The sequence below is a fragment of the Manacus candei genome, unplaced genomic scaffold, assembly GCF_025592945.1.
Source record: "Manacus candei isolate 608988 ecotype Guabito, Panama unplaced genomic scaffold, ASM2559294v1 h1tg000106l, whole genome shotgun sequence".
In the NCBI taxonomy this organism is placed as follows: Eukaryota; Metazoa; Chordata; class Aves; order Passeriformes; family Pipridae; genus Manacus; species Manacus candei.
In genome coordinates, this window is record NW_026138154.1 from 184,075 (window position 1) to 201,467 (window position 17,393).

Here is a 17,393-nt window from a genome sequence, read left to right on the forward strand (position 1 = left end):
GTGGGAAGGCTCAGGGAGCCCTGACATCCCTCAGTTCCTGCAGAATTTGGGAGAACTGGATGAAATCAGAGCAGGGGAGCTCAGGCAGCTCCAGGCCCTCGTTCATCAGGCAGTTTTTTGCTCCTGATGGGTTTTATTCTTATTTTATTTTGATTGGATTTCTTTTGAACTCCCCCAGCCTGATCCAGGTGCCCTGGGTGGTTGGGCCTCTGCTGTTCCTGCTGCAGGGAACGGGATACAAGGGGCAAAAACACGTCTCCAGACTGCAGCCTCTATACATATATCAGTTTTTTTTTACACTATCTACAACCAGGGATTAGGTGGGTTAAAGTTCCTGCTACTCCTTTAAAAATACCCAGAGGAAAAAAAACAAACCAACCAACCAAAAAAAAAAAAAACAAACCCAAACCCCAAACCTGTACATTTCTCTAAATTACATCTTTAGAAGAATAATTTTTTTTGTGTGTGTTTTTTAGAAGCTCATAAAACACTTCAGGGGTCGTTTGGAGAGAGAGAGAAAGAGAGAAAATTAAATGATTGGACAAGACAGGTTAGAAATTTGTTCAAATCAAGTCAAACAGACCAAGCACTTTTGACAGAGTTATTTTTGTAAACTTCTAGTTTTGCTGTTCAACTTTACACACTGGAAATGAGCAGAACTGCAGCTGAGGGGCCTCGTTCTCAGCCCTGTTACAATACAAAAGGTACTGGAAAAGCAAAAAAAAAAAAAAAAAAAAAACCAAACTATTAAATAATTTAATATACAAGTGTAGTTAAAAAGCTTCTGTACATTGTCACTGATGTACATCGGGCTGGAGAGATAGAAAATCACCGGGTTATGTTCAAATTTACACGGGGGGTGGAGTCCTGGGGTGGGAAGGGGGCTCTGGAGCTGAGTTTGGGACAGGGGGAGGGGGTTTGTTGGGCTCAGAGCCAAGCCCAGGTGGATCCTCCTGGTGTGGCAGCACATGGATCCTGCTCCAAACCCCTGAGATCAGCACCAGCCTTCCCTCCAGTCCTCCCTCCCTTCCCTCTCCCCTTCCTTTTTTGTTCCAGCCTGGATTGGAACTGTCCAAAGCAGCCTGGATCACCCCCCCCAAGGACCAGGAGAAGCCACACTGGGAATTGTCCCTGGGATTTGTGTCCCTGCCCCCCATCTCCAGCTCTGGGGGTCCCTGAGCAGCACGAGGAGGTTGGGGAAGGAGCCTTCCCCAACAGGCACTGCTGGACATCTCCCTGCAAGAGGCTTTTCTGCCCCAAGGCTCAGCCCCAACCACAGCTCTCTGGGCTCGGGGTTCTGTCACTCCTGCCCTACAGGAGCAGCACTTGGCCAACATTTCAGGCTGCCCCATCCCTGGAAGGGTTTAGGCCCAGCTTGGAGCAGCCTGGTCTAGTGGAAGGTGTCCCTGCCCGTGGCAGGGGGTGGGAACTGGATGATCCTTAAGGTCCTTCCCAACCCAACCCGCTCTGGGAATCTGCTCCTGAAATTAAAAGCCAATTTCTGAAGAGCTGAGGTTGAAGTGAATCACAGAATATTCTGAGCTGGAAGGGACCCAGTTCCTGACAGCCTTGGGCTGGATGGACAGACAGACAAGAGGGTGCCTGGAGCCCCTGCCTGGCACTGGTTTTCAAGCCTCTCTTTTCCAGCTGCTCCTGGTTCAGGAGCTCAGGGCACTGCCAAGGGCAGGGAAAACCATTTGGGGGCTTAAAAACTGAGTTGTTGCAACTCAGTGACTTCCAGAGGGGAGGAAAAAAAAAAGGGAGATCCTGCTTCCCACACCAGGGAAAGGCAGCCCCTGGGGCATCAACATTCCCAAGGGGGGGTCGTTCCTGACCTCAGTCCCAGCACAAGGGGGGTGCTGAGCTCCTGGGGGGTGCAGCAGTGGGACCCCAAAGCTCCCCCCAAACTGGGGGCCCACTGGCCTGGAGCTCCCATGGGAATGCCTTGGGATTCAGAGCCTCAGGCACACCCCAGGAGCTGGATCCCCCCCGGACTGGGACCTCCAGGGCTCTGGATCCCACATTTCTTTCCTGTTTTTTTGAGTTTAAACAGCCCTGGGGGTTTTCCTTGCAATGCCAGGGACAAGATTCCCTGCCTGGAGTGGTGTCAAGGCCACGTTTTCCCCTGTGGAGATTTAACAAGGCCTAAAACACACCAGAGCCAAGGTCTGGGATCAGGATCTCCACGGGAGAGGAACCACAAAATCCTGCTTTGGTGACTGGACAAAACCCTGTCCCTGGAATGTCCTTCAGAGGGGAAAACTGAAGGGTTTGCATTGCAAAAAAAACCACCTCTGAGCTGCTGAGAGAGAGAGGGGAGGGGAACTGGGAAGGCAAAATGAGCCCTGGGGGCTGAAGTGAGATGATTTTAAGGTCCCTTCCAACCCATCTGTGACTGAAGAAAAGGTTTAGGGGGTCAGTTCCCTCTCTGGCTGCATCACTGAGAGCCCTACACAGTCCTCTGCCCTCCCCTGTTGAAGCTGGGAGATGAATATCCAGAGCTACCAACGGAGAAAAACACCTTTATTCAACCCCAGGGACCTCCCAGGCACTGCTGGGCCCTGGCAAAACCTGGAATGAACTCCTCCCAGCTCTGCAGGCCCAGCCTGTGTCCTGCTCTGAGGCTGCACAGGCACAGGGAGGGAGAACCCACAGCTGGAGAGGCCAGAAAACTGAGCTGGAACAGGGAATCTTACCTGGGAAAGCCTGGAAACTGGGCAGTTTTGCCCAGGGCAAGACTGTGGTTTTAAGTTAAGCCTCTGGCTTAGGTTGGGTCTGGGTTTAACCACCTGGTTTAGCTCTGACTCTGTAAATCCTTAAGGCACAGGTGCCTTCACTGCCAGGCTGCAGCAAAGATGCAAAAGGTTGTTTTTTTTCCCCAGTTGTTTGGCCCAGGAAGGGATCAGACAGGAGGGGAGGAACGTTCCTGCTCCCACAAACCCCACAAAGCCACGGAGAGAGCTGTGGTTCTGGGCCAGGGCCAGGGGAGGGAGGCCCTCACAGGGACACACAGTGGTGGCTCTTTGTCCCACTCTGATGGGACCTGCCCTGGGACACCAAAACCTGCCCCAGAAGCTCCTCCTTCCCCAACAACAGCACAAAAAAAACCCCAGGAGAATTCCACCTCAGGAACTGCACTGGGAACTTCAGGGCACCCCAAAATCCATCATGATTTCACCCCATCACCCCCAGGGAGGGCACAAGAGCAGGATCACACTCCAGGGGGAAGGGGGCAGTGGATCCAACGTGGATCCAAGTGAGTCCTCTTTGCTTCCCAGGAGCTCCCAGCCAGGAGGGATCTGAACAGAGTGAAGGAACACGAGTCCTTGGGACTAAAAACCTCAGTTCTCAGCCAGAGGGGGAGCAGCTCAAACCAGCACACACCCCCCAGGATATTCCTGCCTGGAAGGAGCAGCTCCTGCTGCCCTTCCCACCAAGGGGCTCCTCTTGTCCTCCTGCCACCCCTCTCCTAGCAAGGCCTCCCTCCCAGAGGAATCTGCTTTCCCTTTTCCTGGAAGAAAAGGGTTTTGAGTGGATTTTTTTTTTTTCTGTGTGTCTGTGTTTTTTCTCCTTTTGTTGTTGTTTTTTTTTTTTGTTTGTTTTGTTTGTTTGTTTTGTTTTTTGGCTTTTGTTTGGTGGAGGTTTGTCCTGAATAGTTACTGTGGTTCACAGGAGGCTGGCCAGGCTGGTGGTGGGGCCGTTCTGGGCCTGGAACTGCACGGGGGGGGGTCCATCTGTCCACTGCAAGAAGAACACACACTGTGAAATTCCAGGGAAAAGCAGGACTGGGAAAAGCAGGACTGGCCACCCAGAGCTTCCCTGAGACTTGGGAGAGCCCACCTTTCACCCCCCACACGCCAGGTTTGGGTTTTCCATGTCTCTGGAAGGGGTGTTTCCTTGGGAGCCCCTCCACACCCCCACCATTCCCAGCCCAGGGGGAGCAATTCCTGCTCTTCCAGGGACAAACTGGACCCCTGAGCACAGGAAAGCCCAAGCAGGGACCCACCTGGATGTGCCAGAGGCTCCCAGGGCAAGGCAAAGGGTGCTCCTTTCGTTGCTTATTTCCCCCTCACCTCAGCCAAAATTGGGTATTTATTTCTTAATCCTTTTTTTTTCCCCCTCCAGGTTTTTAATCCAGGGCATCTCTGTGCCTGGCTCAGGATGGATGAGGGCTCAGGGAGGCACCTGGCTCTGGGATCCCCCAAAACTGCTGCTCACAAACCCCTCAAAGCTCTCAGGCTCCCCCCCTGTGAGCAAAGCCAGCAAACAGCTCCTCCCCACTGGCCTTTCCCCCTCCTTTTCCTCCCAAAAGGTGTCCAATTCCTCACATCCCACGTTCCCCTCTGGATGTTCTCTCAGTTATTTCAGAACAGAATCACCTCCTGCTGTTGCTGAGGGAACTATTCCACATTTTTAAACCTGTGTTAAAATGCTTCTGACAGGAAAAACAGATAAATAAGATGGATATTTACAGATAAATGGGGGGGGGGAGGAAAAAACCCCACCTGGGAATGCTGGAGTCCCAGTGCAAACTGCCTGGGACTGGGTTTCCAAGCCCCTCTTTCCCAGTTGCTCCTGGTTCAGGAGCTCAGGGGCACTGCCAAGGGCAGGGAAAAGCATTTGGGGGCTTAAAAACTGAGTTGTTGCAACTCAGTGGCTTCCAGAGGGGAGGAAAAACCCCACTTGGGAATGCTGAGGTCCCAGTGCAAACTGCCCTTGGAGCTGTGCCCAGCAAAGCATTCCCAGGACAGGGCAGAGGGGATGGCCCAGAGCCTCCAGTGAAGTTGGGATCAAAAGCAAGAGCTGGCACCCAAAACAAGAGGCCACTTGGTCACATCCAGTGGCCACAAAAGGCATTTCAAAAACCAAGCAGGAGCTCTGGGGGTGGCAAGAAAACACCTGTGAGGAGCAAAGGCCAAGAATGAACTCGCTGGGTCACCTCTCCTGCTGGCAGTGCCACCAACCAACCCTCACAAAAATCACTGTTTGTCACTTTTCCTGCTCTCAGAGCAGTTTGAACTGCAGGGAGCTGACTGAATTCGGGGGGCTGGGTGGGAAGGGGGCAGGGGAGGGCAGGGGCCGTGCCCTCACCGTGATCAGGTTGTGCTCAGGGAGGCTGCAGGCCTCGATGTGGTCCTGGAGCAGCTGCTGGGAGAAGTTCTGGTGCATCTGAGCTGCCTCGTGAGCGTCCATGGCATTCCCACAGGCCTTGTTGAGGTCTGGAAGACACCAGGGGGAAAAAAATAACCCCACTGCTTTGCACCCCAGTGCCAAGGGAGCAGCTCCCTCTATCCCAAAACACCCTGGGTGGGATGGGGATCATTCCAGCACCAAACCACGTCGTCCCAGAGCAAAAACCTCCCCAGGAAACCCCAACCCTTCCCTTTTCCAGCAGGATTCGCTGCTGTTCCAGCTTCCAGCTATCCAAAGGAACATCAAGGCAGCTCCACGAGGAGCAAGGAAACTCCTGACACCACTGGAAGCCCCTGAGCAGCCTGGGCTGGGATTTTCTGCCTTCCAGCCCCATCTAGTGGGACTGGGACAGACCTGCTGCTTCCACCACACACATTCCAGGGATCAAACATCCAGCCTGGCCTTGGGCACTGCCAGGGATCCAGGGGCAGCCACAGCTTCTCTGGGAATTCCAGCCCAGCCCCTCTCCACCTCAGCCAGGAGTTCCTTCCCAATCTCCCACCTCTCCCTGCCCTCTGGCACTGGGATCCTTTCCCTGTGTCCTGTCCCTCCAGCCCTTGTCCCCAGTCCCTCTCCAGCTCTCCTGGAGCCCCTTTAGGCCCTGGAAAGAGCTCTCAGCTCTCCCTGGATCCTTCCTTTCTCCAGGTGAACCCCCCCAGCTCTCCCAGCCTGGCTCCAGAGCAGAGGGGACTCTGGGTTATCCCATTCCACCTCTGGTATTCCCAGCCACCCCCAGGAAGGCCCTTTCCCCCCTCACCTCTGAGCAGGGCTGAGGACCAGAGCTGCACAGACATGTCTGGGATCTTGCTGGCCAACTGCATGGCTGGGACCACCATGTTGTTGCTTTCCTGGGGGAGAGCAGAGGGCAAAGCAAACAAAACAAATGGGATATTTGGGGTTTTTTTTTTTCCCCCCTTGCAAACACACAGGTGTCAAATCTGCTGTGAAAAATCTGCCTCCTTTAATTTGTGCCACGTTCTGTCCCTCCCAGCTGGGAGCCTTTGATGGGACAACCCCAAAAAACTCATCCCAGAGCTGCCTGGGATTTGCTCCATCCTGGGAATTCCAGTGCAGCACAGCAGAAATATTCCCTGTGCTCCAGCACAGCAGTGAGATTTCAGGATTGCATCCACAATTCCTCCCTGAACAGTCCAGTGGAACGATGCCACTTGTCCTTTTCCAGCCCCTTTTCCTCAGGCATCACGGAACAGACACCTGATTAAAGTTATTAAACGTGCAAATCCCAGCTCCAAGGCAATAAAATGCCAACTTTTTGTGGGACAGCAATAAAAAAAAAAAGGCTCCAGGATTTCTTTCTCACCCTGTGGTTGCCCAGCACGTAGAAGATGTGCCCCAGCAGCACCAGGGAACAGGCTGTGAGCCGGTTCAGATCCTCTGCATTGGACATCTTCAGGGTCTCCCTCAGGAACCGCCTGGAAAACGGGCATAAAAGGGGGGTTTGACAACATCCCTTCCCTCCCAGCAGAGAAAAACCATCGTGGGAAGCTGAACCAAGAGCTGAAGTAACTGGAAAACATCAGGAGTAGGGAATGAACGTGCTGCAGGTGATGTTAAAGCACCGAGTTCCCAAAGCTCGGCAGAAAAGGCTGTGGCAGAGCTCCCCCCCTTGGAAAACTGCACCAAGGACATGAGATTCCAAAGGATCCCACAGGAAAGAGACCTGGATTTTCAGTGGGACAGACCCAACACAGGCTGAAGTACATCAAAACTACTTTAAAACTTCACCTTGTCTGCTAAAAAGGGGGGAAGAACACGCAATAAATGATGAAAAAGCACAACCCTTCACTGAATTTCCTGGGAGGGAGTTGGGAATTCAGCTGATAGCTCCAACTCTGAGAAGCTTGGGGGTTCTCCATGAGTCCTGGGTTCAGTTTTTGTGGGATGGGGTGGGCAGGGATTAGGGGAAAGGAGGAATTAATTCAGCTTTTTGGGATGGGAGTGGAAACCCCAAGGCTTCGTTTCTGCCTCTTCTCCCTGTGGGTTTCTCCAACCTCCTGCTTTATCCAGGGGAGAACAGCAGGAAAAGCTGCTGGCTTTGGATGCCCAAGGGGTTTGTACTCACTTTGCCTCGTTGTATCTGCCCTGGAAGAAGGAGAAGAGCCCTCGGATGTAAAAAGCTGCAGCTCGGAGACAGTGGGAGCTGGGGGGAAAAGCACAGGTTGGGATCTCAGCCCCAGGCAGGGATCAGGGAATCCCACACGGATTGCTGGGAATTCCCACCCCCCCCCCAAAAAAAAAATCCAGCTTCCCAACTCATTATTATACTTCAGGTCAGAACTTCTGCCTTGGAAATAAGTGGAGTGTTCTGGTTCCTCTTCCAAACCCTGCCACACATCCCCTGTTCCCGTCCCCGGAATTCTCACCTCACGGGGAAGTTGTGGTCTGGGTTTATCCTTTCCAACAGGCTGTAGAGCTGCAGAGTGGGAGAGGGGAGGGAACAATCAGCGTTTCTCACACACACAGCCCGACACAAAGTGCTTTTTTTTGAAGTGTAGGTCGAACCAGAAGGGTGCAAATCACCCCAAACACACCCCAATTCCCCCCCTCCGGTGGGATCAGGGCACACACACTCCAAGAACACCCTGACCCACAACACTCTGACCCAGGACACCCTGACCCAGAACACCCTGACCCAGAACACCCTGACCCAGAACACCCTGACCCAGAACACCCTGACCCAGAACACCCTGACCCAGAACACCCTGACCCAGGACACCCTGACCCAGGACACCCTGACCCAGACCACTCTGACCCACAACACTCTGACCCACGACACCCTGACCCACGACACCCTGACCCAGCTGATTCCTCTCCAGCTGCCTGGTGAAGGAGCTGCTGTGCCAGGCAAGGCTCCCACTGCAAAAACCCCCAGGGCAAAGCAGAATTCCAAGGCCAGGAGGTGTTTTCCCTGCAGGGAGGGGGGTTCTGGGGGCAGGCAGGGCCCATTTTTACCTCCTGGTGCCTGTTGCCCTCCCGGATGTACACGCTGGCCAGGTTGGTGACAATGAATGCCCAGAGCTCCTGGTGTGTCGTGAGCTGGGAGGGACAGAACAACAACAGCACAGTCACACATTCCACGTATTCCAGAGCCTCCCCTGGCACCTGCTCATCCCATAAAAACCCCACATTTTTATGCCTGATGTCGTGATGCCATAAAACCCTCCAGGCTGGAAGCACAGGAAAAATTAACAGAGCAGTGAAGGTAAATACAGATTATTGCCAGGTTTCCCTTCTGACCTCGCCGTTCCCACACAACTCCAACAGCCCCACTCCCACCTGGAGCATCCACAGGAAAGCCTGGAAGCAGAAATCTCACCCTCAGTGCTGTAGTGAACTGTGCTTCTGCATTGTCCATGCAGTTAACAGAGATGCAGTAGAGGCCCTGGAGGAGGAGAAATGCAAATGATGATCCTCACAGCGAAGAAAGGCACCCCCCAAACCCACAGAAATCCCGGGATATCACCAGGGAAAAGCAACCAACAAGCCCTGGATGTGCCTGGCTCTGGGGAAAATAAAGGAATTCTTACAGAAAGCCCTTTAAAATAAGTTCATTCATGTAAAAAAAGCTTTATTTAGCTGAGGAAACCATAAATGTCACGCAATGCTCAAAATTTCCTATGTGACAATTCCCATAAAAAACCATCTCCAGCTGTTTCCAACCTCCTGAATTTACCTCCTTGACTGTTCGTGACACAAAATCCAACACAAATCTTTTTCCAGAAAAACCTGTGGATTCCCCATCCCTGGAAGTGTCCAAGGCCAGGCTGGAGCAACCTGGGATAGCGGGAGGTGGGATGGGATGGGATGGGATGGGATGGGATTTAAGGTCCTTCCAACCCAAACCCGCTCCAGGATTCCCCAACACTTATTTCCAAAGGGCTTTAAAAGCCTCTGGCAGGTGGGAGCCCCACCAGGGGTGAGTCCCCACAGGAGAGGATTCCTGCTGCTCCCCTCCCTGCCTGCCCTGAGCTGCTGGGGATGAGCAGGGGTGGGATCTGGTGCTCCCAGGAGCTGCCAGGGCTCATTGCAGGCACTCACCAGGAGCGTGTGGAGCTGGGCAGCGTGGTTGGAGAAGAGCCTGGGTGACTGCTGGCACAGCTGGCACACCTGGGAGATCTGGCACAAGCACAGACAGTCACATTTTAGGACATTTTTTCTCCGTTTCCTGCTCCAAATCCACCTCCTTCCCCCCCCATGTGTGTCCAGGTTTCAGTGGTTATCCCAAGGATCCCAAATTATGCTCCTGGGTAGAAGCTGGAGGCTGGATGTGCCCCCAGCCCAGGGACAGGCACTGCCCCACACCCCAACTGCTCTGGAATGGTTTGAACTCCAGCAGCTCCACCCCCTGCAAACCAAGTCACAGATCCCTCCTGGCAGCCCCCAAACCTGACATTCTGCAGAAAAACTGGGATAAAATATTCCAGGGAATGGGCCAGGAGCAACGACCAGTTCTGAACCTCCCTGCTTGGGATGATCCAGCACCTCCCCTGAACACGGGGTGGATGAGCAGGATTTGGAAATGACTGGAAAAATGGGAAAAGGCTCAGTCCTTTCTTGCCCTGAACAACACAAACCCTCCCTTGCTCTCCTTCCACTGTGTGGGAGGAAAGGGCAGGAAGGCAGGAGGTCTGAAAGCTGGGAAATGCTGGGACAAGGAAGGGGAAGGAGCCACTCTGGGAAGGGGAAAGACACCCAAGTCAGGCTGTAAATACAGCAGGAGGGTGTCAGCTGCACCATCAGCCACTGTCCAACTCCAGAGTGTCCCAAAAATACTGCAGAGGAGCCAATCCCACAGCTCCTGAGCTCCATCCATCCATCCCTCCTGGCTGTATCCATCAATAGCTCAGCAGGAACTCCTGCCTGAGCCCAAATACCTCCCCCCAAACCCAAATTCCCACGTTTTAAAGGCCATCCCTGCATCCAGGGAATGCTGGGATCCCAGCCCACCCCAGGGAATGCTGGGATCCCAGCCCATCCCAGGGAATGCTGGAATCCCAGCCCATCCCAGGGAATGCTGGAATCCCACCCCATCCCAGGGAATGCTGGAATCCCAGCCCATCCCAGGGAATGCTGGAATCCCAGCCCACCCCAGGGAATGCTGGGATCCCACCCCATCCCAGGGAATGCTGGAATCCCAGCCCAGGGAATGCTGGAATGCCAGCCCATCCCAGGGGATGCTGGAATCCCATCCCAGGGGATGCTGGAATCCCATCCCAGGGGATGCTGGAATCCCAGCCCATCCCAGGGGATGCTGGAATCCCACCCCATCCCAGGGAATGCTGGAATGCCAGCCCATCCCAGGGAATGCTGGAATCCCACCCAATCCCAGGGGATGCTGGAATCCCATCCTAGGGGATGCTGGAATCCCACCCCATCCCAGGGAATGCTGGAATCCCAGCCCATCCCAGGGGATGCTGGAATCCCAGCCCAGGGAATGCTGGAATCCCATCCCAGGGGATGCTGGAATCCCATCCCAGGGAATGCTGGAATCCCATCCCAGGGAGTGCTGGGATCCCACCCCATCCCAGGGGATGCTGGAATCCCAGCCCATCCCAGGGGATGCTGGAATCCCATCCCAGGGAATGCTGGAATCCCATCCCAGGGAATGCTGGGATCCCACCCCATCCCAGTGAATGCTGGGATCCCATCCCAGGGGATGCTGGAATCCCATCCCAGGGGATGCTGGAATCCCACCCCATCCCAGGGGATGCTGGAATCCCATCCCAGGGAGTGCTGGGATCCCACCCCATCCCAGGGGATGCTGGGATCCCAGCCCAGCCTCACCTCCTGCAGGGCTGTGGCTTTGTGTCCTGTCACCAGCCGGCACATGATGATGTGTTCCAACAAAATCACTTGGAATGAGGACAGGATGGGGCTGCAGTCCAGCACTGGAGAGGGAGGGGAGGGAGCACAGCAAGTGGAGTTACCTCAGGAATTTACAACCCAGTCCACTGAGTCGCAGCAAACCCCCCCAAAACTCGATGTTTTAACAGTAAAAATGTTATTAACAACATTATTACTGACAATAAACAAACCACTAATTTTTGTGCTCAAAGCAACCAGCTAAAAGAATAACGGTGGGAGCAGTGAAACAAACTGGGAACAAACAGTGGGAAAAGTTGTTATTCTCAGTAGTGTTTCTGTATTTAAAGCAACCACCCAGCCTTAAAAAAGAACAAAAGTCTCACTCTGGTCTTTGGCTGCCCAGGGAGCCAAAAAAGGCCGTGTTTGGTTTTAAATTAGCAACAAATACTAGAATTTTGCAGCACCAGCTGAATTCCAAGCCTTCCCCTTACTTTTTAGCTTCTCCAGCTGCATGAGGGCTTTGTCTGTGTACTTCTGGGCCTTCTCCAGGTACCCTGCCTGCATGGAATGCATCACTGTCACCTGCAGGGAGACACAGCACGGCTCACTCACCTTCCTCAGCCTCCCAGGAGCACTGGGATGGGATTCCCAGACAAGCTGGGCACGTCCCAGTCCCTGGAAGTGCCCAAGGGCAGGCTGGAGCAGCCTGGGACAGCAGGAGGGGTCCCTGCCCGGGGCAGGGGGTGGCACTGGGTGAGCTTTAAGGTCCTTCCAGCCCAAACCATTCCAGGGTTATCTAAAAACTCCTCTGTGCCAAGAGGGAAGGGCTGGCAGCTCCCACGAGGCCTGGGAGTCCCCCCAACTGAGCTTTTTCAGCTCACCCTGGACAACATTTAGGATTTTGAGTCACATTCAAGAAGTGGAACGACCAGTTGCAGAGACCTGGAGTCCAGTTTGTCACAACACAGGTAAAAACTGAGCCAAGGTGGCTCCTCTTCACACAGATTAATCCACTTTTCTTTGAGTTGGATATTAATAGAGTTCAATTTCACTTTTTGGGGCTTCTTTCCCCTCTTTTCTCCCACTGGTGGTGCCAGGGGTGCCGTGGCAGGATCCAGCTGCTGGTGCAGCACCGAGATCCACCCCAGTTTTTACCCAGCCCCTCGTTAATTAGCGACTAATTAGCGAGCAGAGCTCTCACCAGGTAGACCAGCACACACATGTGCTCCTTGGGCAGCCAGTGGAAGAGGTCAGCGGGGTTGCTGGGCAGGATCTCGTCGTCGTGCAGCGTGGAGATGGTCTGGATGCACTGCTGGAGCTGCTTCAGGCAGGGCTTCACGCTCTTCACCTGGCAAACCACACCTTCCAGAGGCACCATTCCAGGGGGGAAAACCTCCCAGGTAACAAATAACCCACCCCCCCCAAGGCAGGGAATTACTTCGTGCCCAAAGTGTAACAGGGTGAACAACACTCTGCCGTTTGCGGGTGAAAAATCCGGGCAAAGTGTTTCCCAAAATTACAGGTTTTTGGTTTGGTGGGTGTTACCCCCCAGCAGCACAACATGGAAGCAAGAGAGGCCAAACAGTACAAAAACACCCCAGAAAAACCTTCCCTCGAGGGAGAAATTCAAGTAGTTTTCCCCCTCGTTTCACCTGTGACGAAAATCTACAGAAATTCGGTTTTGCTCCCCAAAAACCACCCTCAGAGGTGTTTGTGGAGGCAGTGCTGCTCTTCCCAGAGTTCCCTGGGATCCCCCACCTACCTGCCCAGCATCCAGGTAGTGTGTGACCTGCAGGACCAGGAAGAAGACCCGCAGGGACTCCTTCTGGATGGGGTTGCCCTGCCAGTTCTCCACGATCTGCCCGCACAGGGTCAGCAGAGGGTGAACCTCCTGCAGCTTCCGCTCCATCAGGAGCAGCTGCAAGTCCAGAGGGGAGAGAAGGAAACCATGGATTTGGTGTTGAACACTTTAAACACTCAGAGAACCACAGCACTGGGAGGAACTGGGATGGAATTCCCAGGGAAGCTGTGGCTGCCCCATCCCCGGAGTTTTCCAAGGCCAGGCTGGAGAAATCTGGGATAGTGGGAGGTGGCCCTGCCCATGGATGGGCTTTGAGCCCCTTCCAACCCCAACCACTCCAGGATTCTCATTCCAGGCCCATTTGATTTATTCATCTCATTGCAAGAGCCCTTTCCCACAGCCACAGCTTCCCTTCCCTCCAGTGACAGTTTCCAGTCATCCTTTCACAATTCCCAGTTATCCTTTTCCCTCCCAGAAATCCTTTCACAATTCCCAGTTATCCTTTTCCCTCCCAGAAATCCTTTTACAATTCCCAGTTATCCTTTTCCCTCCCAGAAATCCTTTCACAATTCCCAGTTATCCTTTTCCCTCCCAGAAATCCTTTTACAATTCCCAAACATCCTTTTCCCTCCCAGAAATCCTTTCACAATTCCCAGTTATCCTTTTCCCTCCCAGAAATCCTTTTACAATTCCTAGTTATCCTTTTCCCTCCCAGAAATCCTTTTACAATTCCCAATTATCCTTTTCCCTCCCAGAAATCCTTTCACAGTTCCCAATTATCCTTTTCCCTCCCAGAAAAATCACATCATACTTAAGAAGGAAAAAAACCCCAACCCCTCAAACCTCTTCCCGAGGATTTCACACCAATCCTGCAGACTCCAAGCTTATCCCAAATATATTTTAATGCCCTGCTTGCTCACAGGGCAAACAAGAAGATAAAAAAAGCACAAAAAGGCACACAAGGCACCTTAAAAATCAGTTTATGGCCAGGCAAGTCTTGTTCTTTTGCTCTGGAACTTAAAAATAAACGAGTGAAGAGGTTATTTAAAAGAACATCCCACTCACCATCCCCTTGCTGAGCAGGAACAACGCTCTGAAATGGAATAAAACAAAGTTATGCTCACAGAGAGTTACTCAAACCACAATTACACGTTAAAAAATAAAGAGGAAAAAAATCAGGATTTGCTTTTCTCCCCCCTTGAAGAGCAGAAGGAAAAGAGTATTAAGGGACCTGCCTCAGGAAACCCATTTCAAAGCTAAGTGGGAAAAGGGCTGCAGGAATCAGAATTCCAGCCCCAGCTTTGCATCCCAGCTTTGGGCAGTTCCAGCTCCAAAAGTTTCTGAGCTCAAACCAGACAAAACTCAGTTTAAAAAGCCCCTCCAGAGTCTGAAGAGGACATGCTTGGGTTTAATGGTTCTAATGGGGTGGTGGAAGGTTGGAACTGGAGGATCTTTGAGGCCCTTCCAACCCAAACCACTCTGGGATTCCGTGAGCAGGGAAAGGAAAGAGCTGGAAAAGCCCCCCCAGAGCTGGAGAAACCAGCTCAGAAAGGTGATTTCCAGGTGGGTTTTAGAGGCAAATTGACACATTTAAATAAAAACCAGAACAGCTCCAAATAAAAATGGAGGAAGCCAGGCTATTCCCCGTGGGGAGGGAGGGGATCCCAGGGATCTCACCTGGTGTACTCAGACCCCACCACCCTGGCATACTCTGCTCCCACCCCCAGCAGGTCACAGGCAGACACCAAGTCCTTCTCCAGGGTGTGCAGTTGCTGGAATGACAAAAAACACACCCAAAAGGTCAGGGTTTGCTCCAGGAAACCCATTCCAGAGTCCTCCCAGTGTCCCTATCCCTGTGCTTTCCATGTGCCAAAACATAAACCCCCAGACTTTACATTCACACTTCATAATTCACTTATACATTCAATTTATATATATTTTTATAAAAATACACTTATATATTTATTTTATATACACTTCTAAGCATATCCCAGAACAGGAATTCAATTTATACATATTTTTATATAAATACACTCATATATATATTTATTTTATAAACACTTGTGAGCATATTCCAGAAACTTTCCCTGGACACCTTTCACCTGCTCCTTCTCCCCCTCCCACCTCTACCAAGGTAATGGAAAATTTCAAAAAGACATTTTAAAAGAAGTTTTAAAAGACATTTTAAAAGATATCTCTGAGAAACTTTAAAAGACGTTTTAGAGACATTTTAAAAGCTGTTTTTAAGACCCCAACAAACCCTCAGAGCCTGGCAAACCCCAATTCCAGCAGGATTTTAGTTCATTCCCTGGCAAACCCCAATTCCAGTAGGATTTTGAGCCATTCCCTGCAAACCCCAATTCCAGCAGGATTTCAGACCATTCCCTACAAACCCCAATTCCAGCAGGATTTCAGACCATTCCCCGCAAGCCCCAAAATCCCTCCTGTTATTGTTTTCCCTGCTCCCCCTCTGGAGCTGTGTGTTCCTGCTTCCCATGGGATGATCCCTGCTCTTCCTGCCCCACCTGCCTCTCTCCAGCCCGACCAACCCACGGGTTTGTGGCCCGGATTTCTCCCTTCCCTCCCCGTTAAGAGCCCCGGCTGAGGGGTGAGGGGGGTGAAAAGGGCATCCCAAAGGGAATGCAGGGCTTTCCCAGGCCTTTTTCCCACTGCAGGGGCAGGGAGCACTCACAGCCAGCTGGAAGAGCAGGCGGCAGTGCCAGTAGGGAGTCTGCTGGGAGATCTGGATGGCTTTTCGCAGCAGGGGCTTCGCCGTGTCCACGGAATTCTGCAACACAAAGGTGGGGCACTGGGAATCCAGCCCCTCCCAAGGAGCTGCAGAGCAGTTCTGCAGCCTGCTGGGTTGGGAAGGTGAGGAGTTTAAACCCAGGGAAAGCAACAGAACCAAGAGGGGAGAGCCTGGAAGAGGATTCCAGGAGAAGCTGGGGCTGCCCCAGCCCTGGGAGTGTCCAAGGCCAGGCTGGAGCCACCTGGGACAGTGGGATGTGTGGTGGTACTGGAGGGGCTTTAATGCCCTTCCAGCCCAACCCCATTCCAGGATTCCAAACCCCTGAGGAAAACCCCTCGACTCCCCTCCTACCCCCAAAATCAACCTCTGCCAAAGCCAGGCCTCACTTTGGCCAAGGGAACCCCCTTTGGAAAATCCACGTTGCAATTCCAGCAGCAGCTCCCAGAATTAAAACAAAACAAAACAAAACAAAAAGCCCTTCATGCCTTTTTTTTTTTTGTCTTTTTAACTCCTCCATATTTACAACCCCGACCCTAAAAATCCCATAAAATCGTCCTATTAAGGGGAATCAACCCCTCCAGGGTCTGGAAAGGCAGCTCCTGGTGGTGCCACTCACCTCCTGGCAGTACAGCTCCGACAGCAAACTGGCTGCCTCGAACTTCACATCTTCAAACTGGGGGATCTGGCACCAGAGTTAAGGAATGACGGACACGGGGTGGAAAACAGCACCAGCCTGGCCCCCAGAAACTCTGAACCCCTCAGGAAAGCTGGGATTAGATGGGCCTTAAAGTCCCTTCCAAGCCAAACCATCCCGGGGTTCAATGAAAGAGGCCCCCAGTGATGAAAGAGTTTAAAAGTAGATTTAAAATAGAATAAAAGCACCAGTTAAACCCCCACCCCAGGCCCTTGGAGGTGCTTGAGGAGTTTCCACGGAGGTGTTTTGTGCTCAGCACCCGGTAAAGGACAATTAACTCTCTCTTCAAACACCTCAAGGCTCTTTGGGAGGGAATTCCTCAGCTCTTCCCAGCGATCCCCCCGCTCCCTGGATGTGCTCCCAGGAGAAGCAGCAGTGCTGTGCCAGGAAAAGGATACCTGCTGGGATATCAGCCACTGCAAGGGAACACAGGGGGTTAGTCTGGGACCAGCACCCACCGGGACCCCTCCACCAGCCCCTCCCTCACCCCCTCCATCCCACTCACCGCCTTCTCCAGGTGCTGGGACACGTCCAGCACCTCCCTCCCCTACTCCAGGACCCCCCCGAGCCGCCCAGACCCCGCTCACCGCCTTCTCCAGGTGCTGGGACACCTCCATCTCCTCCCTCCCCTACTCCAGGACCCCCCCGAGCCCCCCAGACCCCGCTCACCGCCTTCTCCAGGTGCCCGCGGGCCTGGTCGCCGTTGCGGGTGTGGTGGTAGAGGACGGAGCCGAGCTGGAGGTGCGTGCGGGCCTCCATTCTGGCGGGGGGCTTGCGGGGCAGCACGGCCTGCAGGCAGTGCACGCAGAGCCGCACCTTGGGCGGGCTGGACGTGCGGAAGTGCTCGGCCAGGCCCAGCAGCGCCAGGTACCACGACTCGCCCGCGGCCGCGCCGCCGCCCGACCCCGAGCCCGGCGCGGGCCCGGCCGCGCCGCCGCCGCCTCCGCCCGCGCCGCCGCCGCCGCCGGCGCCACCCGCGGCTCCCGCGGCGTCCCCGGAGCCCGTCCCGCCGCCTCCCGCCGGCTGCGGCGGCTGCTGAGGCGGCGGCGGCTGCTGAGGGGCCGCCGCGCCCGCCGCCACCGCCGCCATCTTGGGGCCGCCGACAACACGGGCGGGGGGCGCGGGGCAGG

At 53.6% G+C, this 17,393-nt stretch overlaps 1 protein-coding gene across 1 annotated transcript; it reads right to left on the bottom strand.

Moving 5' to 3' along the window:
- Positions 1–273: 273 nt before the first annotated feature.
- On the bottom strand, positions 274–17,367 carry MAU2 (MAU2 sister chromatid cohesion factor). Its single transcript, XM_051769344.1, has 19 exons — positions 16,933–17,367; positions 16,662–16,679; positions 16,186–16,251; positions 15,513–15,608; positions 14,498–14,592; positions 13,886–13,913; positions 12,782–12,937; positions 12,221–12,367; positions 11,511–11,601; positions 10,999–11,102; positions 9,253–9,330; positions 8,531–8,596; positions 8,167–8,250; positions 7,578–7,627; positions 7,277–7,354; positions 6,515–6,626; positions 5,951–6,041; positions 5,092–5,219; positions 274–3,741 (listed from the first exon to the last, which is right to left on the bottom strand). Exons 1-19 carry the CDS (start codon positions 17,350–17,352, stop codon positions 3,667–3,669), a joined length of 1,983 nt encoding a protein of 660 aa, XP_051625304.1. The 5' UTR covers positions 17,353–17,367; the 3' UTR covers positions 274–3,666.
- Positions 17,368–17,393: the final 26 nt, after the last annotated feature.

Bases quoted from the DNA above. Each gene is read 5' to 3' on its own strand.
- MAU2 (XM_051769344.1), bottom strand. From the start codon at position 17,352: ATGGCGGCGGTGGCGGCGGGCGCGGCGGCCCCTCAGCAGCCGCCGCCG. The intron at 15,609-16,185 runs GTGAGTGGCACC...TTTGTGTTGCAG, and splicing joins CGGAGCTGTACTGCCAGGAG to AATTCCGTGGACACGGCGAA. The intron at 3,742-5,091 runs GTGAGGGCACGG...TTCTTCTTGCAG, and splicing joins CTGAGCACAACCTGATCACG to TGGACAGATGGACCCCCCCC.